The sequence below is a fragment of the Zingiber officinale genome, chromosome 8B, assembly GCF_018446385.1.
Source record: "Zingiber officinale cultivar Zhangliang chromosome 8B, Zo_v1.1, whole genome shotgun sequence".
In the NCBI taxonomy this organism is placed as follows: Eukaryota; Viridiplantae; Streptophyta; class Magnoliopsida; order Zingiberales; family Zingiberaceae; genus Zingiber; species Zingiber officinale.
In genome coordinates, this window is record NC_056001.1 from 6,271,532 (window position 1) to 6,295,739 (window position 24,208).

Here is a 24,208-nt window from a genome sequence, read left to right on the forward strand (position 1 = left end):
ATTTTCATACCCATCAAATATTTAATTTTCATATTTATCCCTATATCTATCGGATCTATATCCTATCCATCCTCCTATTACTCTCTACTATTCTCGTTTTTTTTTAAAAATATTTCGACGTACTTGTAAGTTCTTCCTAATCTCGTGCTCCTTCGATCGGTTGAATATTTCTCGTGTAAAAGAATATGAGATACGTGTTGATGATTAAATAAAAAGATAAATTAAATTTATTTATCTACGACGAAAAGTTGACTAAATTTCTTTTTTTATATTTTGGTCGGATGTCGAATTACTTATCAATTCAGATGAAATTATCATCCCTAATAAATACTCATATGGAGTTTGACGATATTTTTAATGATTTTAAAAATTATGAGGGGTATTTTATTAAAAAATGTCATGAACAATCTTTCCCCAATCAAACTTCGATCTATCTCACCAGGCCTGCGGATCCCTTCAGCTTACCGTCGCCGCCCGGTAGCAGCGGATCAGCGAAGCACCTTCTCTGCTCCAGAACACCGTCGACCTTCGTCGACAGCCGGCAACTCGATGGCCTCCGCTTGTCCACACTCATGAATTACTCCACCCTTTAGTCGCCCATTTTTCCCAAGACGTCCAACGAACAGCCAACCACTTGGCGTCAGCTTCCAGCATGAGCGCCGTCAGAGATAAGTCCAGTGACGTTTCCGAGCACCGTCGGCTCCTCCGTTGCGTGAACTGCGCGCGGGAGATGCCCTCGCTCTACGTCCAATACTCGCCTGGCAACATCCGTTTGATGAAATGCGTAAGCGAAGCGTATGATTGGATCCTAGCCGCCAACGTCCTGAAAATCCTTCCTTGACCTTGTCTTTCCTTTATTTCTTTTATTTCTCGCAGGAATACTGCAGGGCCGTTGCTGATCCCTACATCGAGTGCGAATTTATGGTAGGCGGATATCTACTTCTAATTAGCATCATGCTAACAAACTGTTCGAAGTTTTTCTTTTTAAGAACCTGTGCGAACTTAGTTACTTGGATGCTTTCCCTGTCCCCCCCTTATTATCTCATTGTTTTGCTGACCCATGAGATCGCCAAGCAGCAAACCTTCTTTTTTGTTTGTGATTTCTCTTATATTCTATTTTATCTCTCTCATTGGAAGAAGATGGGAATTGCACACCATAAAATCATTCCATCAATATTTGTTATGTTGTCCATGCTACACCAAATTTGGTACATCCATATAATGACTGTTAGAAAGTTTCGTAGATGCTTTGGGTTTTTTATATCATAGCTTTGTAGGATATTACTGTTGCATTCTGGTTTGTAACTGTAACCTTTTAATGTAGATAATTCTGATAGATTTGATCCTTCATAAGAGGAAAGCCTATCGGCATTTGCTGTTTAACATGCTGAACTTAGGTGGTGATGACAAGGTAAGTTTTATTTTTCTGTTTATTTGTTTGAATTGGATAAATTTCCATCATTTACTGCTCTGTACTTCTTACAGCATGTATGCTACATCTTTAATTAGTTTCGTCATATCCTCCTAGTGTCATCGTATAATATTTTTTTTCTAGATAAATGCATGTACAAAAAAACCAATTTAATGATCAAATATCATCTTCAGCTAACATTTTATAGCTCATTGAGTTTATTTAATTTATTTATGCTCGTGGTTATTGTAGGTTTATTCATCAACCTTTTGCCCTAGAAAGTAGAACTAGAAGGTTTATAGTTAACATTTGGCTGTATGTAATTTGCTGAGTTCAAACACTTATCTACCAAATGTCATTGTGTTTGTATCTTCTTTTTATTAGCGAACTGCCTGCCCATTCCTTAGTTAAATATATTTTTACTGTAGATTTAACAAAACCTGTGACTGATGAATGCCAATGGTGAAACTTCATTTTCCATAACCTTGCTTCTTGATAATAATAATAAAGTATGTCATTTGTAAATGACTTTCACTTGGCTTCAAAAGGAACATATAGATGTTGTTGAAAAACTTGTAATCTGTATCAATTTATAGGTTTCAACTTTCAAGTATAATTTATTGTACAAAGGAAAAAAACAAACCTTTTACTTCTTGTACATCCATCATAGACCGGAGTGCACATGGTTTCATGGGTTTGGCAACTTTCTTCTAGTACAAATATTGTCACATGGAGTCATCTATCCAAGTTTTTGAAACTATTGAAGCATCAATTTTCATCATGTTTAATGTAATTATTTTTGTTCTTTCATGTTGATAGTTTTGCTAAGAAAGGTGGAATGCAGGAAAAGGCTGTTGAACTAGTGATTGAATTACTTTTATGCATGTGCTTACAAAATTTAATTGGCTTACCATTTACAGGAAGTTGTATGGAAGTCAAGCTTACTTTATTTTATTCTAGATGTGTGTATCCATTCTGTTATTTTTAATAGATATTGATATACAGTATACAAATATATTCTTCTCTACCAAAACCTTGACAATGGAAGGCAGGTATTATCTCTTAAAGAGTAGTGAAGCTTGTTTTGATTCATCCACACACATTATGATGTCAATTTTGACATGCGGAAAGGTGATGAATTCAGTTGTAGCAAATATTTGGTTGTTAGTGTAAATTTTCACTAATTCTGTCATTGTTTTGGTTGCAGGTATTATTGAATGTTATATTGGGAAATTTGATATTTATGTCTGCTCTTTTTCTGGGAACTAGGTTTCTGCTTAAGTTATCATTTAACACAGTCAGGTTGGTTTTTATTAATCAATGCTTATGTTAACAATTTCCCTTTACCCTTTCCTTTCAAGTTGTATTGTGGTTTATTAGTTTGTTTGCATTTATTTCCTATATAATATAACTGCATTTTTATTATTCATATTGTTGTTTGGTAATCCGAAGGGGAGCCTTGGCGCAACGGTAAAGTTGTTGCTTTGTGACCAAAAAGGTCACGGGTTCGAATCCTGGAAACAACCTCTTGCAAAAAGCAGGGTAAGGTTGCGTACAATGGATCCTTCCCCGGGACCCTGCATAGCGGGAGCTTCGTGCACCGGGTTGCCCTTTTATTGTTGTTTGGTAATCCATTCTTATTGGATTTTCTTGTTCTTATAATCCCAATATTCAAATGTGAAATCATTTATCTGTTTATGCCTTTGGCAATGCATTCGTTTGAGATTCCCTTGATCCTATAATCCCAATATTCAATCATTTATCTGTTTATGCCTTTGCATTCGTGAATATTTGCATGTACTCAAAAATATTATTCTTCTCTTCAGCTACAGCCAAATCCTTCTGGCAGTTCTTATCTCAACTTACTTCAGATTGTATTTGATTGCAATGTTGGTTAGTACAGCTCTGCTGCTCTGAACTTGCCTAGGAAACTATACGTAGAAAGATATTTTTGTTATATGAGTTGCATTTGTATTTCTTACATATTCTGATGATCTGTACAGGTCTGGGAATTCCCGTCTTCTGTTCTTTACATTATTGACCTACTTGTTCTATCATCAAATGCACTGGCTTTGGGAGGTCTGCAATCTAACATTAAACATAAAACTTGACTTCTACTTTGTTCATGCTGATTTGTGTATTTTGGTGATAAATGATTTCATTACATAAAACATCGTTTACCTGACAAAAGATGATTTCTACTAATTATGGAACTTAAATTTTTAGTTTTCCTTCTTATTCAGGCTACGTTTAGGTAAGATGTATCACCATACATTGTTTGCACCTCTCTCATTGTTCTGTTGGATACATACTACCGTCCATAATACTTATCACATTGGATTCGTAGGGCATCCTTATGATACAGTATCAAATCAAACCTAAAATGACATAGAAAATTGAAATAAAATTGATGAAGGAGAGGGGGGTAAATTATCTTCGCACCGAGAAAAGAATCTCACACACAGGAGAGAAATCTGACAATAAAATTTACCAAATCAAAAGATATGTATTAAACTACTAACAAATTAAAGATACTACAATTACTAAGTCAAAATTTAAATCAAAATCTAAATTCATTGATTTTCTTTTATTCCTTATGCGGCCTACTTCGAGACCATAAGAAGATAACTGAAAAGCTATATTACAGTAGTTACCTCTGTAATATTTCATAACATAATCTCTCATATGTTTGATAATTTCCAAGGCTTTGGCGCTTGTAGTTAATAATTATAGTTCTTGATATTGTGATGCACCATATGACTATTGTTCATCCTATTATACTGCATGTGCTGAATTTGATAGTGCTCCATTATTTACAGTGGTAACAGAGTCGCAGACTGCTGGATGTCTCATAGTGTGCTTGGGAGCGCACGTAGCTAAATTCTTCAGTAATCATTGGCTACTTCATCTACTATCCGGCCCATCTTAGATATCTTTTGAGGCTTTAATTGCTGTTACTTTGTTCTCTACAACAATCCTGTTATTGTGATATGACCTCCCTATAATTTTGCATTAGCTACATGATGTTGATTATTCAGTATGCATGAGAGACTATTAAATGTAGGCAAATGCCAAGTTGATCAAGTATCACTACAGTAATACAAGCACTGGATGCAGTCTTTTATTTATCAATTCGGAACATTAAAAAGGGTATAAAGCTTAAGCTAGTTTTCCATTTTCTTAATCATATTGGTTTATATTTCCCCTACCATCCTGGAGTCTGAATCTCCAAATCTTTATTTCAGTTATGCAGATGCTCATCCTAACTGCATAGCCCTTGTCTCAGTTTGATGGATGGAGGCGACACATACTTGAAAGTGAGGAGGTGGGACACATGAAGACAACTGAGGAGAGATTTGGAAGAGACAGGAATATCTCTTGGATTGGTAGTAAAGCTAGCCATGGCCTTTCGAGTACATGATGCTTCAAAAGGGATCCATCAACAACAAAACCCTATAAGACTTTACTGCATGTAGCAAATTGGGGCAAAGTTCAAGCTACCCCACACTTCGCGGTCATAGTAAACAGTCGAAATAGATCTTTACTGCTACTTGTCTTTGGATACTCTGCATCAAGCTTCCCGACATGGAGTTAGCTGTAATCATGCAAATGCACTGTTTGAAGGCTAAGGAAACAGTACGGATGACCTACAACATAACACCATCAAATGCATGTATGGGCATACGACGACAGAACTGATTGGATGTTTATATATATAACTACTAAACCCCAAACAAAATTAATCTTTCCGAGCATCTCTTGTTGAAATTTCTTTTCATGATGTACAGAAAAACAAACCGGTGAAACAGTACAAGATAAGAACAAACACAATAATGTAATTCTGGCTGCATTTGGGTGTAGAACTCGGGGAGTTTCTGCATGAATTTTAAAATCGATTTATGAATAAAATAGATGCATGATGATGGGGGGACGAAGGAAGCAAGTTAATACTGCTGCAGTCGCAGTAACTACTACGTGCATGGATTCTTTGACAGACTTAAAGGCACGCACGTATACGCAATTAAGAGTAGAACCAGGAATGCATTGAATGCAATGGCATACACATATTCATGTGTTCTTTTAGAAAAATAAAATAAATTAAATCAATCATCTTTCTTCTCTTCTAGGATAAATTGCTGAAAAAGAAGAATTTGTTTTTACTGATATAGTGGAAGTTTAAAATGAAGCCATAATAATATTATTGTCCTTGTCGAAATAAATTAATCAATAAATGCTGCCAGCAGATAAATTATTATGCTTTTTTATGCAAAGGAGATCGAATAAAGGTGGTTGTTGGTGTAGGGCAGTAAATAATATCATTTTATTTTTTGAAGAAAAACTTTTGCATATGTCACGAGCACTCGAATACGTGCTCTCATCATGAACCTTTCATTTGTTAAGCAAGCAATATTTTATTTTATTGAATAATTAAAATGACTTTAATATTAATCAACAGTGCGAAAAGAATGTAATTGCCCGAAATCACAGTTTTACGATATTATTTTTTAATATTGGAAAAAGGCAACAAAATATAAATGGATTATATCAAATGGCATTATCGCACGTGCGCCGCAGCTCCCCGCTGCGATCACCCTTGCCGATGATGCTCTCACTCTGATGAATCTCGACCGTTCATCAACCGAGACAAAAAAATCCCCGCCTCTATTTAAGCCCGATTGCGTACCCCGCCCACCATCCACTCACTCGAAAGGCTCCAAATCAAGCCGTTCCGGTTCAGACTCGTTCCACAGGGCAGCAATGGCGTCGCCGTCGCCTGCGGTTGAGACGGCCATGGACCTCGATAAGCTTAGCTACGAGATTTTCTCCATCCTCGAAAGCAAGTTTCTCTTCGGTTATGATGATCCCCCTAATCTCCTCCTCTCCTCGGCCACCTTCCCCGACGGCGGCCCTCGCCCTCTGCCGCCGGCTGCCGCCTCCGAAGGCAGGGTACGAATCCTTTCCGTCGACGGAGGAGGACGCCCCGCCGACGCCCTCCTTGCTGCCGCCTCCCTCGCACGCCTCGAGTCCTCCCTCCGCCGCCTCTCCGGCGATCCCTCAGCGCGCGTAGCCGATTTCTTCGACGTCGCCGCCGGCTCCGGCGCCGGAGGAGTTCTCGCGGCCATGCTCTTCGCCTGCGGCCCAGATGGGCGCTCCCTGCTCTCCGCCGCCGACGCCCTGGGGCTCCTCCTAGCGAAGAGCGGCCGGTCGTCGTTCGCGGACGCGAGGCGCGGCCCGCTCGCTTGGTGGAGGCCGCGCGGAGCCGCTGGGGTGTTCCGGAAGGTTTTAGGCAACGCCACGCTGCGGGACACCGTGAAGCCGCTTCTGGTGCCGTGCTTCGACCTGGCGACGGGGGCGCCGTTCCTCTTCTCGCGCGCGGACGCGGTGGAGGGGGACGCGTACGATTTCCCGCTGCGGCAGGTCTGCGCCGCCACGTGCGCAGCGGGGACGGCGCCGGTGGAAATGCGGTCTGCGGACGGAAAGACCCGAATCACAGCCATTGGCGGCGGCGTCTCGATGAGCAACCCTGCGGCCGCGGCCATCAGCCACGTACTCAACAACAAATGCGAGTTCCCGTTCGCCGACGGGATGAAGGACCTCATGGTGCTCTCCCTCAGTAGCACCATCGCCGGCGGCATCGGCAAAGAAGTAGATCCGCGAAGGAGGAGGCTGGTTCCGTCGCTGGCGGAACTCCTCCGGATTGCAGGCGAAGGCGTCGCCGATGTGGTACGGACAACATCCTCTCTCTATGTCCGTCGCTCCATTGTTTTCCTTCTAATAGATCCGCTCATTAATTAAAGATTTAAAGCCCCCCAATTGGCTGAAGGGCTATCATCATAATTCGACCGTTAAAATTCCAAAAAATAATTTTTGTCAGGTGGACCAAGCAATCGCGATGTCATTCGGACAAAACAGGGCTGACAATTACGTGAGGATTCAGGTAAAAGTTAAACGCTATTAATATCACGAATTATGAAATTCAATATAATTTATCGAATTAATTTAATTAAATCTTTCTCAGGGCAACGGATTCGAATTACATGATCGCGAGGATATTCAAAAAACAAGAGACAGCGGCAAATTGCTGAGCTTGTTGGAGAAACAATTGTCGCAGAAGAACGTGGAATCGTTATTATTTCGAGGGAAGAAAATCTCGGAGCAAACCAACGCTGAGAAGCTCGACCGGTTCGCCGGTTCGCTGGTCAAGGAAGACCAGCGGAGGGGCAACAGCCAAATTCCCAACGTGGTACTGAAGCAGGTGGCGACGCCGAGGACTTCCTCCACCGCCGGCGTCGCCGCCACGAGGGAGGTAGCACCAGCGAGGACATCCATATCGTGTTAATTAATTTTACTCAAAAAATGGGGGAAAAAAAGAGAAAAAAAAAACGCATAGATCTTTTAGGAAAAAAATAAGAGACGAAGGCTGTGTAACCGATGAACGTGAATGACTTTGTACATCTATTTAGTTGGATTCTGAACGTGTTTATATTGAAAATTTATGCGACGATCATCCTCGATGAATCGAAAATTGTAAAATTAAAAAGAAAAAAGACGAATTTTTTCTCCAAAAACTATATTGAGCGGAACAAAACTTCAGTAAAAAAAAACACCAACTATTCCATTATTCAGATAATTCAGTATCTTAAACTCAGCGACAGTAGCAAGGCGATGCCAATTTGGAAAGTTGCGAGATCTTTGTCCTCTCCGTGGGCCCCTCCTCCGCAATTGGCGGTACGAGTGGACAAGAGGTGGGACCCAAGTTTCGCCGACCAGCGAGGGTGTTAGCGCGGTTGTCAGTTGTGAAAAGCTACGCCTCTGCGCGTGTGCCTTTTTTCTTGATCGTCTTTTGTCCGCTCCGCGACTTTCGGGCAACGAGAGGTCGTAATCAGTATTATGATCATGATTAATTCGGTTAATAATCCTTCATTTTTCATCCCCCCAAAAAATCACCTGGCAATTATCACTGCAGCGATCTTAAATTCTCAGTAAAACAGGGACGATCCAATTAATTAACCCTACGGGCTACGGGGATGCATCAAATGAATCGAGTAAAGGAACAAGTAGGTTTAGTTAGATTGCTTTTGGTCAATGAATAAAGTGGATGATTATCTTGTGGGGTCACCGACACCGCCATGCAATTAGAATCAAACACGTGGTTGCCGCCCTGAGATTTTATTGAGCGACGGGGAGATTTTTGGGCCTCAATTTCATTGTGGGCTGCAGCACATGTCCGACCCAACTATATCTTATCGGATTGGATCTTTCGTAAGTTCGGATCTATTTCGACCCGCTTGGTGGCTGCCTGGTGGATGGAGTGCGATAGGCGATCCTATACTAACTCCTAAGCTTTCGGTTCGTGCTCGCGCGCCAGTAACTCTCTCGTCGGCGGTAGGTTTTGCCATTGGGTTTCTTCCCACGGAAGGTTTCTAATGAAAGGCGATGGGTTTGTCGTTCCGGAGGTTCACTCCCTCCGCCGCATCGGCGTCGAGTCGAGCCCTGGCCTGTGAGCAGCACGCCATTGATGAATACTATGATGAAAAAAGGGACATCAAAGAGTGGTAAAGAGGGGCTAGAGATCCACAAATTGGGGTTCGCAGAATATTGTGTCTCAACTTTCTAAAAGGGGATGCAGGCAGGTATCAGGTGCTATTGTTTGAACTGTCAATTCATTCTAATGTTTAGGGTTTAACTCAATTTTGCCTTTTGGAACATAATTATCTAGGAAATTGTAATATGTCATCATAACCTATTTGGCTGATCAGGTTTTGTGAGAAGTCCTCGCGTTGCTGAGTTGTCTCGAAGTAACTCAAGTCTGGCGGATGAAGTCTTAATTAGCTAAGAGCAGAAAAAAAGGTTTTTGGACTTCAATTATCAAGTAGACGTCAAGTATTCTTAGGTTTATAAAGACTAATTTATGACCCTTACTTTTTTGTCCTATATTAGACACTTTTGGATATAGACATATTCTCAAAGCTATTTTCTTTAAGAATGTGAAGATTAAGTACATTATACAATTAGGAAAATAAGATTTTTATTTTGCATCATGTATGGGCGCATACCTTTTTGCCATCCCTCAAGCTTTAAATTTGTCACTAGAACATTTAGAGATTTTTCAATTGTAAACGACCATTTGCTTCTACCAATAATTTTTCTCAAAGGAAGATGACTAGTTTCCATGTATAATTGGTGTGCAATGTTGTCATTTCTTCTATCAGGTGATATAAGTATCATTCATGTAGCAGTAGGGATGTCAAGGTTAGATGTAGGATCCAAGATCTTGGAGGGTTCTAGTAGGGTGGGACAACAGAGTCCTGATGAGTGATTGTAATTGGCTCATATTGTAGATTTCTACTAAGGTTTGCATTGACTAACTTTCTGGTGTCATTCGTTTTTTCCACTAGTCATTGTCAAATAACTAATTTATCTTGGCAGCTCTACTTTGTTTTTATGTAAACTTTGTGTTAATGAAGTTGTATTCATTACCAATAAATGTTGCGCGTTATTTAGTCTACATTTGCTTCTAAATCCTAGATCTTAATGTTTCATTTCAGTTATTGCTTCTCTTAATATTTTTGAATGCTTTATTATTTCAGATATCTCGAAGTTGTTGGTCAAATAGTTACACGTGTTCCTGCACAACTATGGTTAATATTTTCCATCAGATATTCGTGTAGGACTAGGATTAGTTGATGCAAGATGCATTACTGAGTTTTTTTAGTTCTTAAAGAATTGATTGTAATTTTTCATCACGGATAGGTTTTTGTTGTTTTCTTATCCAGCTCTTGTTTTGGTTGTGTGCATATCTAGTTTCCTTGGTGATCTCGTACACATGCAACAATGCTTGGGTCCAAAAGTTAAGCTTTCCTGTCTCATCTGCTACATTGGTGAATTGCTTATGTTAGTTGTGTTTTGCAGTTTTACCACTGGAGCTTGATTATAGACTCAAAAACCATTTGCTCTTCTCAAGAAATTTAAATAGAGTATGGTACTCTTAAACTGCATATGCGCCACCATGAAGTTGAGCTGTATGTTCCCTCCTCCAATTCTCTTGATGTTAACCGAGTTACTATATTGCAGTATTGTTTTATCATTACATGGTGTACTCTTGTATTAGTTTCCATTTCAAGCCCAAAACATGTCTGGTTGTTGAGAACAATGTCAGTTGATGAAAGTGGCAAAGTTGTAAACTTTGACTACAATAAACGGTATGTTGGATCATGTTCTGTAGGAGCTGCCGCTATTATTTTATTCTACAAGTAAGCAATTTTGTTGTTGATTCACCAACAATCAAGTTGCGCATTTTGCTGGTCTGGGATACAATGCTGCTACCTGTATTCTTTATTAACGATGGAATTCAAAATTGCAGCTTCCAATATATACCATTAAAGTAGCATGTGGGGGTAACCACCATCTGTTACCAAGCTATTGCTACAGTTCATTTGTGGGTAAGATGAAACGTAAATATATAAAATATGTTTGTTTGATTTTTTTTTAAAAAACAAGAGGTTAGAGGAAATGCTACTGAATTCTATTCAACTCTACATTTGTTGGTTTTATTGGAATGCTGCTTATTTGAGTATTGTTTATTTACAGTCGATGATTTGCAAATGAGTTTCAATTATTATTTTTTTTAAAAAAGGAGTTTGCATGGATTACGAGTACCACGCAATTTTGTTATTAGAGGCCATAGTAGATACAATAAAATGTGTTTCTACTTCTCACGTTGTTACAGTGTATTGTGGAAATGGCTATTTTACATGCCCCTCAATGTATTAGTAAAATGAGAACAAATATAGAAGAAAAGCTCCAATCACTTCAAGCGTCATTCTATAATCAGCTGCCTCCATCAATTCGATAATAATCAACTAGGGGTGTCAAAAATGAACCCGACCCGACGACCCAACCCGAGTCGACCCGAAAAAAATCAGGTTCGGGTTGGGCATTTTCGGGTTCGGGTCGGGTTCGGGTTGGAGGGTTGAAGAGTAAAAAAATTTCGGGTTGGGTCGGGTTGGGTTCGGGTTGACCCGGGTTGGCTTAAATATAGGGTTTTGTGGGTCTTTTTGGGGTTAAATCAAATTTTATTTTAAAAATTTTGATGTTTTTATGTATATTAATATCATATTTGTATGATAATGATGGAGTATTGAGATAAAAGTGGAGAATTATAGGGAAAATAGCCCAAAAAAGTCGTTTTGAATCGGATTTTCGGGTTATATGGGTCGGGTTCGGGTTGATCGGGTTGGTCGGGTTCGGGTTCGGGTTGAGGTGTTTTGGGTTGAACTCGGGTTCGGGTTGGGTTAAAAAAAAAAAAAAAAAGCTCAACCCGACCCAACCCGACCCGACCCACCCGAATTGACACCCCTATAATCAACTGTTATTCGAGCTTCATGGTGGCAAAAGATGAATATGCTCGTCTCCAGTTCTTCCGTCAATCCGTCTCAGGTTAATACGGAGAAGGTAAATCATGTGCGACTACTAGTCTTTGGAATAGTGATTAACACATAAGGGAGGTATTTACCTCGGCTATGCCGAGATTTGAACCCCATACCTCATGGTGACAACATCTCATGAGCTTCATACTTTATATGACAATTTACAAAGGACGAACGGAGATTTTTGAATTGATCAAAAGTGCATACTATTTCAGTATTTATCAAATGACACACTTAGTTATATGTTTTTTCCATTCTACCCCTCCTGATAAATCTAAGTTTTTCTCTTTCTATTTTTTTTTTCTCTTCTTTTTTCTTTGTCCTATACATGCAACCACTCTTATTTTTCCTCACCTCTCGTGTCTTTCCTCTTTCTTTTGCATGTATGTATGTATAACGTGGGTCTGATATGCAAATTTTATCATGCCCACGACGTTTAGAACTTAGCTGATTTTTTCGATAACATTTTAATACCTCTGGAGAAGCCGAAATAAGTAATGGAGGGTATCATTCGACTCCTTACGGTCTCAGAAATCCACATGACTTGAAATTGTTACAATCTGAGGTCTAGGTCGATCAATGGTTTTTGACCAAAATTCACGGACTTGGACAGATCTGATTGGATCCATTTCAGGTCTTGTAGATTTCTTAGGTTGTAAGGAGTCCAACGATGCCCTCCATTACTTATTTAGTCTTCTCCAGAGGTAGTAAAATATTATCAGAAGAATCAACCCAATGTGGGTATGATATGTAATCATATTAGGCTCAGATCCATATCAGGCTCAGATCCATATCAGGCTCACGTTGAGCTGATTCTTCCGATAATATTTTAACATCTTTAGAGAAGCAGAAATAAGTAATGGAGGACATTGTTGGACTTCTTGTAATTTTAGAAATCTACAGGAGGTCCAATAGGACCTATTTATGTCCATTAGTAGATTTTGATCAAAATTCACTAATCAACTTAGAGATTTCAGATTGTAAACTTAGAGATTTTAGATTGTAGCAGTTTCAGGTCATGTGGATTTCTGATGTAGTAAGGAGTCCAATGGTGTCCTCCATTGCTTATTTTGGATTCTCCGGAGGTGTTAAAATATTATTGAAAAAATTAACTAAATCCTAAACGTCGTGGACATGATATGATTTACATATCAGATCCGCGTTATGTATGCAAAAGAGAGAGAAAATGAAAGGTAAAAGAGGCTACATATATATATATAGGAGAGAAGAAGGCAAAAAAAAAAAAAAAAAAGTTAGATTTATCATGAGGAGTAGAACGAAAAGAGTACATAATTGAGTGTATTTTTTCATAAATACTAAAATAACGTACACCTTTTAGTTAATTCAGAAATTTACGTATACCCTTAGAAAATTGCCGTACTTCATATTTTATACTAATGATTAATTGTATTAAAAAAAATTCTATTGTCCTATGTACGTGATCTATCTGTATGTTCCTTTCTCACTAATCATGTTATAGCTTATAAAAAATAGTCCCAATAACAAACATCCTTCAAAATAACAATTGCTTTTAGTACTGATGCTGACACATGCATGAATGTTGAATTTCACTGTAACCCACCAAAGACACCTTTCTTTTATTTTATATTATCCAAATGGCCAATCAACTTAAAATTTTATATCTTCTGCTCATTAATTTTCCATCTGCCTGCATCTATGAATAGCTAATGGGAAAATTACAGTCTTCGCTTTTGGTTACCATTTTATTTTATTTTATCAAGGTGTGGATGTTTTGTATCACTTTACCTCTATATGATTTAATTTCCATTTTACCCTGCTCTCTCTTTCATTTACGCTGCAGGGGTCCTGCTAATTAGTTACATTTATACCAATCTGTTTGAATTAATTCACTTAACTCCATTTTTCTCAAATCCCAACGTCTGCCTTGGATAGGCATCCACTTGTTATGACACCTCTCATCTATTTAATTAGTTATTTACCTATTCTGCTACTCCATTATCATCTGCTTATTTTTTTACACTGCATTTTTATCCTCTAATATTATTTTCTAATGAATCCCTTCATTAAACATTTGTTTCAAAGTTCATGTTAGCCAGTAACCTTGGCGGGGGCGTTGGGAACGAGCGTATTCGCCTTATGCCACAATGTTAGCCAGTAACCTAATACGCAATCCTCACATTTTTTCAACCTGACTTAGAAACGACTTTAGCTGACTTTGGAAATTATATAGAGAATTAAGAATAGTGTATATTGAACTAATTAAGGATATGTAGAGAATTTGGAAAGTTGCGAGATCTTTGTCCTCTCCGTGGGCCCCTCCTCCGCAATTGGCGTTACGAGTGGACAAGAGGTGGGACCCAATTTTCGCCGACCAGCGAGGGTGTTAGCGCGGTTGTCAGTTGTGAAAAGCTACGCCTCTGCGCGTGTGCCTTTTTTCTACATTTGCTTCTAAATCCTAGATCTTAATGTTTCATTTCAGTTATTGCTTCTCTTAATATTTTTGAATGCTTTATTATTTCAGATATCTCGAAGTTGTTGGTCAAATAGTTACACGTGTTCCTGCACAACTATGGTTAATATTTTCCATCAGATATTCGTGTAGGACTAGGATTAGTTGATGCAAGATGCATTACTGAGTTTTTTTAGTTCTTAAAGAATTGATTGTAATTTTTCATCACGGATAGGTTTTTGTTGTTTTCTTATCCAGCTCTTGTTTTGGTTGTGTGCATATCTAGTTTCCTTGGTGATCTCGTACACATGCAACAATGCTTGGGTCCAAAAGTTAAGCTTTCCTGTCTCATCTGCTACATTGGTGAATTGCTTATGTTAGTTGTGTTTTGCAGTTTTACCACTGGAGCTTGATTATAGACTCAAAAACCATTTGCTCTTCTCAAGAAATTTAAATAGAGTATGGTACTCTTAAACTGCATATGCGCCACCATGAAGTTGAGCTGTATGTTCCCTCCTCCAATTCTCTTGATGTTAACCGAGTTACTATATTGCAGTATTGTTTTATCATTACATGGTGTACTCTTGTATTAGTTTCCATTTCAAGCCCAAAACATGTCTGGTTGTTGAGAACAATGTCAGTTGATGAAAGTGGCAAAGTTGTAAACTTTGACTACAATAAACGGTATGTTGGATCATGTTCTGTAGGAGCTGCCGCTATTATTTTATTCTACAAGTAAGCAATTTTGTTGTTGATTCACCAACAATCAAGTTGCGCATTTTGCTGGTCTGGGATACAATGCTGCTACCTGTATTCTTTATTAACGATGGAATTCAAAATTGCAGCTTCCAATATATACCATTAAAGTAGCATGTGGGGGTAACCACCATCTGTTACCAAGCTATTGCTACAGATCATTTGTGGGTAAGATGAAACGTAAATATATAAAATATGTTTGTTTGATTTTTTTTTTAAAAAAAGAGGTTAGAGGAAATGCTACTGAATTCTATTCAACTCTACATTTGTTGGTTTTATTGGAATGCTGCTTATTTGAGTATTGTTTATTTACAGTTGATGTTTTGCAAATGAGTTTCAATTATTATTTTTTTTAAAAAGGAGTTTGCATGGATTACGAGTACCACGTAATTTTCTTATTAGAGGCCATAGTAGATACAATAAAATGTGTTTCTACTTCTCACGTTGTTACAGTGTATTGTGGAAATGACTATTTTACATGTCCCTCAATGTATTAGTAAAATGAGAAAAAAATATAGAAGAAAAGATCCAATCACTTCAAGCATCATTCTATAATCAGCTGCCTCCATCAATTCATTAATAATCAACAGTTATTCGAGCTTCATGGTGACAAAAGATGAATACGTTCGTCCCCAGTTCCCTCGTCAACCTGTCTCAGGGCTAATACGGAGAAGGTAAATCATGGGCGACTACTAGTCTTTGGAATAGTGACTAGCACATAAGAGAGATATTTACTTCGGCTATGTCGAAATTCGAACCTCATACCTCATGGTGACAATATTTCATGAGCTTCATACTTCATATGACAATTTACAAAGGACGTACGGAGATTTTTGAATTGATCAAAAGTGCATACTATTTTAGTATTTATCAAATGACACACTTAGTTATATGTTTTTTCCATTCTACCCCTCCTGATAAATCTAAGTTTTTCTCTTTCTATTTTTTTTTTGTTTTTTTATCTCTTCTTTTTTCTTTCTCCTATACATGCAACCACTCTTATCTTTCCTCACCTCTCGTGTCTTTCTTCTTTCTTTTGCATGCATGTATGTATAACGTGGATCTGATATGCAAATTTTATCATGCCCACGACATTTAGGGCTTAGCTGATTTTTTCGATAACATTTTAATACCTCCAGAGAAGCCGAAATAAGTAATGGAGGGTATCATTCGACTCCTTACGATCTCAGAAATCCACATGACTTGAAATTATTACAATCTGAGGTCTAGGTCGATCAATGATTTTTGACCGAAATCCACGGACCTGGACAGGTCTGATTGGATCCATTTCAGGTCTTGTAGATTTCTTAGGTTGTAAGGAGTCCAACGATGCCCTCCATTGCTTATTTAGTCTTCTCCGGAGGTAGTAAAATATTATCAGAAGAATCAACCCAATGTGGGTATGATATGTAATCATATTAGGCCCAGATCCATATCAGGCTCACGTTGAGCTGATTCTTCCGATAATATTTTAACATCTTTGGAGAAGCGGAAATAAGTAATGGAGGGCATTATTGGACTTCTTGTAATTTTAGAAATCTACAGGAGATCCAATAGGACCTATTTAGGTCCATCAATGGATTTTGATCAAAATTTACTAATCAACCTAGAGATTTCAGATTGTAGCAGTTTCAGGTCATGTGGATTTCTGATGTTGCAAGGAGTCCAATGGTGTCCTCCATTGTTTATTTCGGATTCTCCGGAGGTGTTAAAATATTATTGAAAAAATTAACTAAATCCTAAGCGTCGTGGATATGATATGATTTGCATATCATATCCACGTTATGTATACAAAAGAGAGAGAAAAGGTAAGGTAAGGTAAAAGAGGCTACATATATATAGGAGAGAAGAAGGCAAAAAAAAAAGAGAGTTAGATTTATCATGAGGAGTAGAATGGGAAGAGCACATAATTGACTATATCTTTTCATAAATACTAAAACAATGTACACCTTTTAATTAATTCAGAAATTTACGTATACCCTTTAGTAAATTGCCGTACTTCATATTTTATACTAATGATTAATTGTATTAAAAAAAATTCTATTGTCCTATGTACGTGATCTATCTGTATGTTCCTTTCTCACTAATCATGTTATAGCTTATAAAAAATAGTCCCAATAACAAACATCCTTCAAAATAACAATTGCTTTTAGTACTGATGCTGACACGTGCATGAATGTTGAATTTCACTGTAACCCACCAAAGACACCTTTCTTTTATTTTATATTATCCAAATGGCCAAGCAACTTAAAATTTTATATCTTCTGCTCTAACTTTCCATCTGCCTGCATCTATGAATAGCTAATGGGAAAATTACAGTCTTCGCTTTTGGCTACCATTTTATTTTATTTTATCAAGGTGTGGATGTTTTGTATCACTTTACCTCTATATGATTTAATTTCCATTTTACCCTGCTCTCTCTTTCATTTACGCTGCAGGGGTCCTGCTAATTAGTTACATGTATACCAATCTATTTGAATTAATTCACTTAACTCCATTTTTCTCAAATCCCAACGTCTGCCTTGGATAGGCATCCACTTGTTATGACGCCTCTCATCTATTTAATTAGTTATTTACCTATTCTGCTACTCCATTATCATCTGCTTATTTTTTTACACTGCATTTTTATCCTCTAATATTATTTAATTTTCTAATGAATCCATTCATTAATATTTGTTTGAAAGTTCATGTTAGCCAATAACCTAATACGAAATCCTCACCTTTTTTTCAACCCGACTTAGAAACGACTTTAGCTGGCTTTGGAAATTATATAGAGAATTAAGGATAGTGTATATTGAATTAATTAAGGATGTGTACGAGAATGTAATGACAAGTGAAGATCTGATTAACCGAAACATTTTTCATAAAGATAGGATTACATCAAGGGTTAACTCTAAGTCTCTATCTTTTTACATTAATCATGATGAATTCATTGGACACATCCAAGATACAGTATCGCATTGTATGTTATTTGTAGATGATATTATTTTGGTAGATGAGACACGTGAAGTAGTAACTGTTAAACTCGAATTTTGACGAGAAATGCTAGAAGTGAAAAGTTTTAGGCTTACTAGAGTAAAGACGGAATATATAAAATTTAAGTTTAACAATATTAGACATAATGAAATAGTTATTAAGATAGGAGATAACTCGTATATGAGTTTTAAGTATTTAGGATCATTTTTTAAAAATGATGGAGGGTTTAAGAGAGATGTCTTACATAGAATATAAGTGAGATGGTTAAAATAGAAGAGAGCGTTAAGTGTTTTTTGTAATCATAAAGTACCTCTAAGATTTAAAGTAAAATTTTATAAAGTGGCAATTAGACCTGTTTTGTTATATGGAGTTGGATATTGGCTATGACGCGAGCACATTAGCAGAAGATGAGAGTTGCGGAGATGAGAATATTAAGGTGGATGTGCAGACATATAAGGATGAATAAGACAAAAAATGAAAATATTAAAGAGAAAATCGAGGTTATATCTATTGACGGACATGTTTAAGATGGTACAAATATGTATGACCAATAAATGTTTCAGTTAAGCGATATGAACTATAACAAATATACATATTAAATGAGGAAGACTAAAAAATACTTTGTTAGTAAAAATAGAACAAGATTAAATTTATTTAAATATAAATAATGATATAGTAGGAGATAGAGTCAAATGACGTAAAAGAATCCATATAACTGACCCCGCATAGTGGAATAAGGTTTGGTTGTTATTGTAATATCCTTTTCTAATAGTCCCAAGTGAATATGTTATGGCCCTGTCTTTCAGGGACGGAAATGCATTTGTACAAGCTCAGCTCAACAGGGAATCTACCAACCAAGATCCAAGCAACTTCTCTCAGGTTTTAACTCGTGCTTCTCTATTAATTTAGAGCTTCTCTAGGTCCCATGCATGCCTGTACTTGATTTGAGTTCGTTCTACTGTATTAGGTCACAATCTGCCAATTTACAGATTCAAATGTCAGAATCTATAAATTTTTTAGGTCAAAAAAGATTCTTAATCTACTCTTTAACTTAATTTGCAAACTTTTAGATATATAATGTTCATTATACAGTTCTGTTCCTTTGAGCGAATAATGTGTATAAATATTTTTTTTGTCCCTCTATTTGAGAGGAGAAATAAAAAGTCCATTTTATTTAATAGCTTAAGCTCATTTAGTAATTTTATGAAATAAATTGTCGTCGTATGAATGAATCGGGCTACACATAAACTACAATTAGCTTTGGTGATTCAGTGGTGCGGGTGTTATCTGATGTTTGATAATTAAGCCACGGGGTGGCTTGGATGAATCAATGCAACATACTTTTCTGGGCCATGGTTGGCTTGCCTTTGGATCCATAGGACCATAGCATAACTTGACAAACCTTTAGTCAGATTAAAAAAAAAAATCTGAAACAAATAATTTTCGTTCCAATCTCGCTAGATAAAACTGTCTCTGTTATAGTTTGGTCAGAATACAACATACTTCTGAATTATATTACTTTTGACCTTGATATTTTTTTGTTATTGTTTTAGAGTGATATTGACTTTCAACTTTTTATCTTGCACTGTGATGTGCCAGGGGGACCATCTGCATTTGTAGTATTGGAGATGCCAAAATATAGGAGAGCAATTAGCTGAACAACAAAGAATAAATCAAAAAGTCTTCTTTAAAAAAAATTACCAAGTGTTATACTTTTAGTCGGCATGCATGTTCTGCAATAATACATCCATATTTTCAGCAAAGAACACTGTTCACTTCATCTTGCAAATTACTTTCTCACTGTGATTACTGAAACAGTATTTATGATTCAATTAATTGTTCCAGGCACTTGGTCCATAAGCCACTCATGACCAGCTCTGCATGACATCTTGCTCCACTCTGCTCCGGAAGCCACAACACTCGGAATGATTTCCAATTTGTCTGTGCGAGAGAGGCACAATCTCAAGTCCCGGAGCAGCTCAAGATCTGCCTCGGTCTGACTTTTGAGACCCAACAGATGATTTTATATTCTCTTTTTTGAATCATTAAACGCAATGAATTTTCATGTGCAGTAGTGGCAATTATTTTTTTCTGTAAGCGACTTCAATTTGAAATGCAAGTTACACCTTTTCAAAACTGGCCTGTCATGATCATTATTTTATATGCGAGACAGGATAGAACGGTAATGCAATGTGGCCCCTTCATGTCGGCTCTTGCAAGAAAGACAACCACTAATGGAGATTGTACTCATCGAACTATTAAATCAGTTGAAGCATTGGATCTAATCCCAATCTTCAGGGATGTCGACTGACAGCGACTCTAATCACTGCAGGTTTAAGATAATGCGAGCTAATCATGCATGCACTACTATATATATAATCACCTGTGTTATTTTAATCGCAGAAGAATCTAATCATAGGATTAAGTTAAGGACTGAGGCAACGAAGGTTTGCCGCGTCGTTATAATTATATTTTAAGCCCTGTTGCATGCAGATGACTAAAGCTACAGACAGCTACAAGAGACGTGAAGCGAGGAGGATTGAGGAAGAAGAAACGAAACAAGAATCTGAAGGCCAATTCGAGCTTAAGGGATGCGGCCAGAACATTGAACTTTGGGCAAGTTTTATCCAGGGAGGAAGCATCTGCAAGCTTGCGACGTCAAGTAAAAGAGAAAGAAAACAAGAGGAAAAGGAGCTGTCCACTGCCTCATTCTGTGGATTGGGTGCACTGATTTAGCTTAAAGTATACAACGGTGGTGATTCCCAGTGGGACCTCCAAAACATTCTCTCAATCGTCTCCCCCATACTCGTTGATTGCTTATGTGAGTTTAGTCCACATTCTCTCAATTATCTCCCCCATACTTGTTGATTGCTTATGTGAGTTTAGTCCTCTCATCAAACAATTTCACATCAGTGCCAATGAGGTGAGATTTCACAGATAATGCAAAATATTGAATGTACTGTTTAAATAATGCAGATAGGGATTTCATCTGATTTTTCCATTCTTGCAAGTAGGTCACTGGACAGCAGACAGATCAAAAAAAAAAAAAAAAAAAAAAGCGAGATCATACCTTTTCCATGTTGATCCTAGGAAATGGTTTCACAGAGATGATGATAACATTCTTAAAGATGTAATGTATGCCCCTCTCCTTAGTGGCTCCATCCAAGCCAGCATAATCTGTCTCTGCCATGGGTGGGTGGGAGTAGAGATGCCCCAGAAAGAGGCAGCTTGTGCCACTATTATCTCATGAACATGAGAACCAGGGCATCTTCAGACTGCTGGTGGAACTCACCACTCAACATAAATGAGTACTTTGAGAAAAATGCACGAGAAAGCAAGTGGTCCCTAAAGTCATCCTATTCCTTGCGAAAACAATAGGTTTAGCTGGACGATAAGCATACACATCCAATTCCATACTTCGTGATCCCATGAGCATCATGCTTTCTCCTTTTTCTGCCCCTTTATCTTATTGGATTTCTTGAGTTTGGATGAGCTGATGGTAGGCAACATCGCGAGAAGATGTCACTGTTTTCGTGGTGTTGGAGCTAGAGGATATTTTTTGGGAAGGAAGATGCACAGAGACATGGTTGCATTAGCATTTTCAGCAATCAAGTAGACTAATGATCATCATTATTATTTCATGGTAAATAAAAAATATGTGATATGGATCTTCTACACAATAGAATAACAAGTGCCATTATATTTTCTCGAGTTTTCTAGTTCAACTGGAGACTTGAGCTTCTCATCTTTCATGGTGTACATAACAAATGCTGGTTTCAGAAGACACTTGGTATCAATAACTTTCTTTCTCCTGGCTTCTGGCTTCTGGCACAATTTCAGCAGGCTCCTGATGTGAAGTTTGGCCATCAACCTATTCGAAATTTTTTACAAAATGGATATCATCTTTCATCACAGACTGATATGAGTGAAGTGCTTCGAACTTACCAGATCTGTTGTTCCGTATACTTGCACCAGGAGCTCCTCCAGCACTGGCTGGTGAACTGCTATTAGGTGCTGCTGCAGACTTGTTCATCTGTACCAAGTGAGATCCATATGTACAATAGTTTGCCGCCTAGAATTACAGACACATTGGTTCATCTTTGAGCGATAGCCACACTGATCGATAATTTAAGAATTTAGTTAAACTACAAACCTGAGGTGGTGGCATCATATGCATGCTAAGATATCTGGCATATGATTCAGGAAGATGAATATTCTGCATCTGGCTCGGAAAGTTTACTGCACCCAAGGCTGGGGAGGGAAATATGGAGCTCTGATTTGAGCTGGAAGCTGGGGGTACTGTTTGATTGACTAATGGAACTCTTGGCAATTGGACTGCAGTAGGAAGCGTCGGAATGGGAGGGTGACCCATTCCCATTCCCATTCCCATTCCGATGCCTGAAATGTATTGTTGAACTCCAGGAAACATCATTGATGCCATGCCACTCCCCATCCACACCATCTGATGCACGGTTAATACAAGATTGGCACCAATTGAAAGTAATAATGTGGAACGAAGCATGAAAAAAGATACCAAATTACAAACCTGAACTTGCAGTTGAAGTGATTTCAGGTATTCAATTGCTTCGTCTAGCATCGAAGCTTTATCTGTCTGAAATTTTGAATTATAATGGTAAAGCTAAGTCAGTGAACTTGTCCCAATCTATTTGATATGCTGGAAAAGATAATTCAGGTGAATGGTTTACCTTATTGCAATGAGGTATGAGCTCCTGCAGGGCCTTCATTTTTTCATTAATCCTGTCTCTTCTTTTCTACACAATTCAACAAAAATTTTAAAGGACATAAACAAGAATCAACATGCTTGAGTAAAGCATCTTACCCTCTCTGAGAGATTGTGGACTTCTGCAGCACGACTTCTGCGTTTAGCCATCGGTCTTTGAGTTGGCTTCTTTTCCTCAATTGATTCATACTCAGCGTCCTGCAAGTTTTACAAGCTTCAACAACATCCAACTCCATTAAAGTATAAAGAAAAAGCAATCAAAAGAATTTGCAGCTATTTCCCTTATTAATAAGTTACCTCGCTTTGACACACAGAATCTTCCACCTCCCTGGCCTTCCTCTTGTGGCTTTGGTTACTCGCGTTTTTCTGTGCTCTTCCAAAACTACAGCCAGAACCACCTGATGATGATGTTAGAGCAGCCTCATGCGGTTTCGATTGAAGTCTGTCCGACAACAACCTCATTCCAGTGTCCTCTTTAAGTCCTGCCCAAGTTCCAGCTCCATCATTGCTTAAAGTATTCCTTGGATCCGTCTGGGCTTGGACTTGATTGCTTCCGCAGTTGCTTGATCCAACAGTCATCATCGAAGACTCGCCCGCCTTCAAGTTGCTTCCTGATCCTTTGTGTCCCAGTCGACAGCTTGAGGATCCTATATCGGCCTTCATCTTCGACAATTGAGAAAAGTTTGGAAGGCTTGCGTTATCTAAGCAGGAAGACTGAGGTGTAGAGCCCAAACAATGTGACTTCGGAGGCGGCATGACATGTTCTTGAGAGCTAGGAGTGGTCTGCTTAGCATCAGATGCTGCAAAATCATTGTTGCTATCATTGGTGGAACCGAATTTGAGGAACCTGTGTTCCTCCTCCTCCTCCTCCATCAACTCCTTGCTTATTTTCTCGGTTTCGGCAGTTGTCACAATTTCAGGGAAGAACTCAGAGCAGAATTCCCTTTCAAACGGGTCGTCAAAGGGGTACTGGAACCACGACGCAGATTCAGGCTCTTGGATCAAGTTGCTGGAGTTGCCGAGGGACTGTTCATGTCTCTGAGGCTGTTTGAATTCACTGTAGGCAGGCGCCCTTCGGTGTGTTTGGCTGTGCATAACAACATGCCCATTTCTCCACAACAACTCAACAAGCTCATTCTCCGGCCTGCAAGAATGGAAGAACATCAGATTGAAAATCCATGGACTAAAACCTGAATTTGAAAATTAGGGTGGGGAATTGAGAGAGCAGAGTCTTACCCCATTGGTTTCTTTTGACTCGACGTGGGAAGAAGATCTGTCAGACAACCAGAGTCATCTGCCACGGTCCAACCAGGAACATATTGATTCATTGCTTGCCTATTAACTTCTCCACTGAACTGAAAACCAACTAACCAAAATAAATGAAGAGCACCAAAATATAGCTAGCTAGGGTTCCAAGGAGGCCATAGCTCAAGTTTCTTTAACCTAAACTAGAACAGGCAAAA

General features: G+C 38.3%; 3 protein-coding genes and 1 long non-coding RNA gene across 12 annotated transcripts in view; 3 read left to right on the forward strand and 1 right to left on the reverse strand.

Annotated features, from left to right (window-relative positions):
* The first annotated feature begins 418 nt into the window (after nt 1–418).
* On the forward strand, nt 419–5,259 carry LOC122015783 (protein ARV 2-like). Of its 3 annotated transcripts, none has more exons than XM_042572813.1 (10): nt 419–784; nt 877–924; nt 1,325–1,411; nt 2,332–2,377; nt 2,460–2,542; nt 2,619–2,713; nt 3,238–3,304; nt 3,415–3,490; nt 4,231–4,561; nt 4,657–5,259. In XM_042572813.1, exons 1-9 carry the CDS (start codon nt 653–655, stop codon nt 4,338–4,340), a joined length of 744 nt encoding a protein of 247 aa, XP_042428747.1. In that variant the 5' UTR covers nt 419–652; the 3' UTR covers nt 4,341–4,561; nt 4,657–5,259. The 3 variants fall into 3 exon arrangements, with proteins under 3 accessions (XP_042428747.1, XP_042428748.1, XP_042428749.1); XM_042572815.1 differs by having other exon boundaries at nt 654–795; XM_042572814.1 differs by lacking the exon at nt 2,332–2,377 and having other exon boundaries at nt 2,417–2,542.
* Nucleotides 5,260–6,092: 833 nt separating this feature from the next.
* LOC122015797 (patatin-like protein 3) overlaps nt 6,093–24,208 on the forward strand; it is an 18,510-nt gene continuing 394 nt past the window's right edge. Inside the window, exons 1-3 of one of the 2 annotated variants that reach the window (XM_042572835.1) lie at nt 6,093–7,135; nt 7,287–7,349; nt 7,431–7,655. In XM_042572835.1, coding sequence (XP_042428769.1) covers nt 6,170–7,135; nt 7,287–7,349; nt 7,431–7,655 — 1,254 coding nt within the window. In that variant the 5' untranslated portion in view covers nt 6,093–6,169. Of the gene's footprint in view, nt 7,136–7,286; nt 7,350–7,430; nt 7,909–24,208 lie in introns of those variants that run through there. The other variant, XM_042572834.1, reaches the window with a different exon arrangement.
* Nucleotides 8,718–21,686, forward strand: LOC122015799. Of its 5 annotated transcripts, XR_006120971.1 has the most exons (6): nt 8,718–10,854; nt 14,667–15,196; nt 18,811–18,883; nt 19,850–19,998; nt 20,178–20,927; nt 21,019–21,686. It is a non-coding gene; the product is annotated as an uncharacterized LOC122015799 (long non-coding RNA). The 5 variants fall into 5 exon arrangements; XR_006120972.1 differs by lacking the exons at nt 20,178–20,927; nt 21,019–21,686 and having other exon boundaries at nt 14,667–15,007; nt 15,118–15,196; nt 19,850–20,140; XR_006120973.1 differs by lacking the exons at nt 20,178–20,927; nt 21,019–21,686 and having other exon boundaries at nt 14,667–14,956; nt 15,118–15,196; nt 19,850–20,140.
* LOC122015796 (transcription factor PHYTOCHROME INTERACTING FACTOR-LIKE 13-like) lies at nt 21,618–24,188 on the reverse strand. 2 transcript variants are annotated; one of them, XM_042572833.1, is made up of 8 exons: nt 23,982–24,188; nt 23,043–23,889; nt 22,845–22,943; nt 22,711–22,776; nt 22,551–22,616; nt 22,158–22,466; nt 21,950–22,037; nt 21,618–21,875 (listed from the first exon to the last, which is right to left on the reverse strand). In XM_042572833.1, exons 1-8 carry the CDS (start codon nt 24,071–24,073, stop codon nt 21,871–21,873), a joined length of 1,572 nt encoding a protein of 523 aa, XP_042428767.1. In that variant the 5' UTR covers nt 24,074–24,188; the 3' UTR covers nt 21,618–21,870. The 2 variants fall into 2 exon arrangements, with proteins under 2 accessions (XP_042428767.1, XP_042428766.1); XM_042572832.1 differs by having other exon boundaries at nt 21,950–22,076; nt 23,982–24,187.

Excerpts from the sequence above, each read along its gene's own strand:
- LOC122015783 (XM_042572813.1), top strand. The coding sequence starts at position 653 with ATGAGCGCCGTCAGAGATAAGTCCAGTGACGTTTCCGAGCACCGTCGG. Across the intron at positions 1,412-2,331 it reads ACTTAGGTGGTGATGACAAG|GAAGTTGTATGGAAGTCAAG; the intron begins GTAAGTTTTATT and ends TACCATTTACAG. Across the intron at positions 3,305-3,414 it reads TGTATTTGATTGCAATGTTG|GTCTGGGAATTCCCGTCTTC; the intron begins GTTAGTACAGCT and ends TGATCTGTACAG.
- LOC122015796 (XM_042572832.1), bottom strand. The coding sequence starts at position 24,073 with ATGAATCAATATGTTCCTGGTTGGACCGTGGCAGATGACTCTGGTTGT. Across the intron at positions 23,890-23,981 it reads AGTCAAAAGAAACCAATGGG|GCCGGAGAATGAGCTTGTTG; the intron begins GTAAGACTCTGC and ends CCATTCTTGCAG. Across the intron at positions 22,467-22,550 it reads CACTTCAACTGCAAGTTCAG|ATGGTGTGGATGGGGAGTGG; the intron begins GTTTGTAATTTG and ends ACCGTGCATCAG.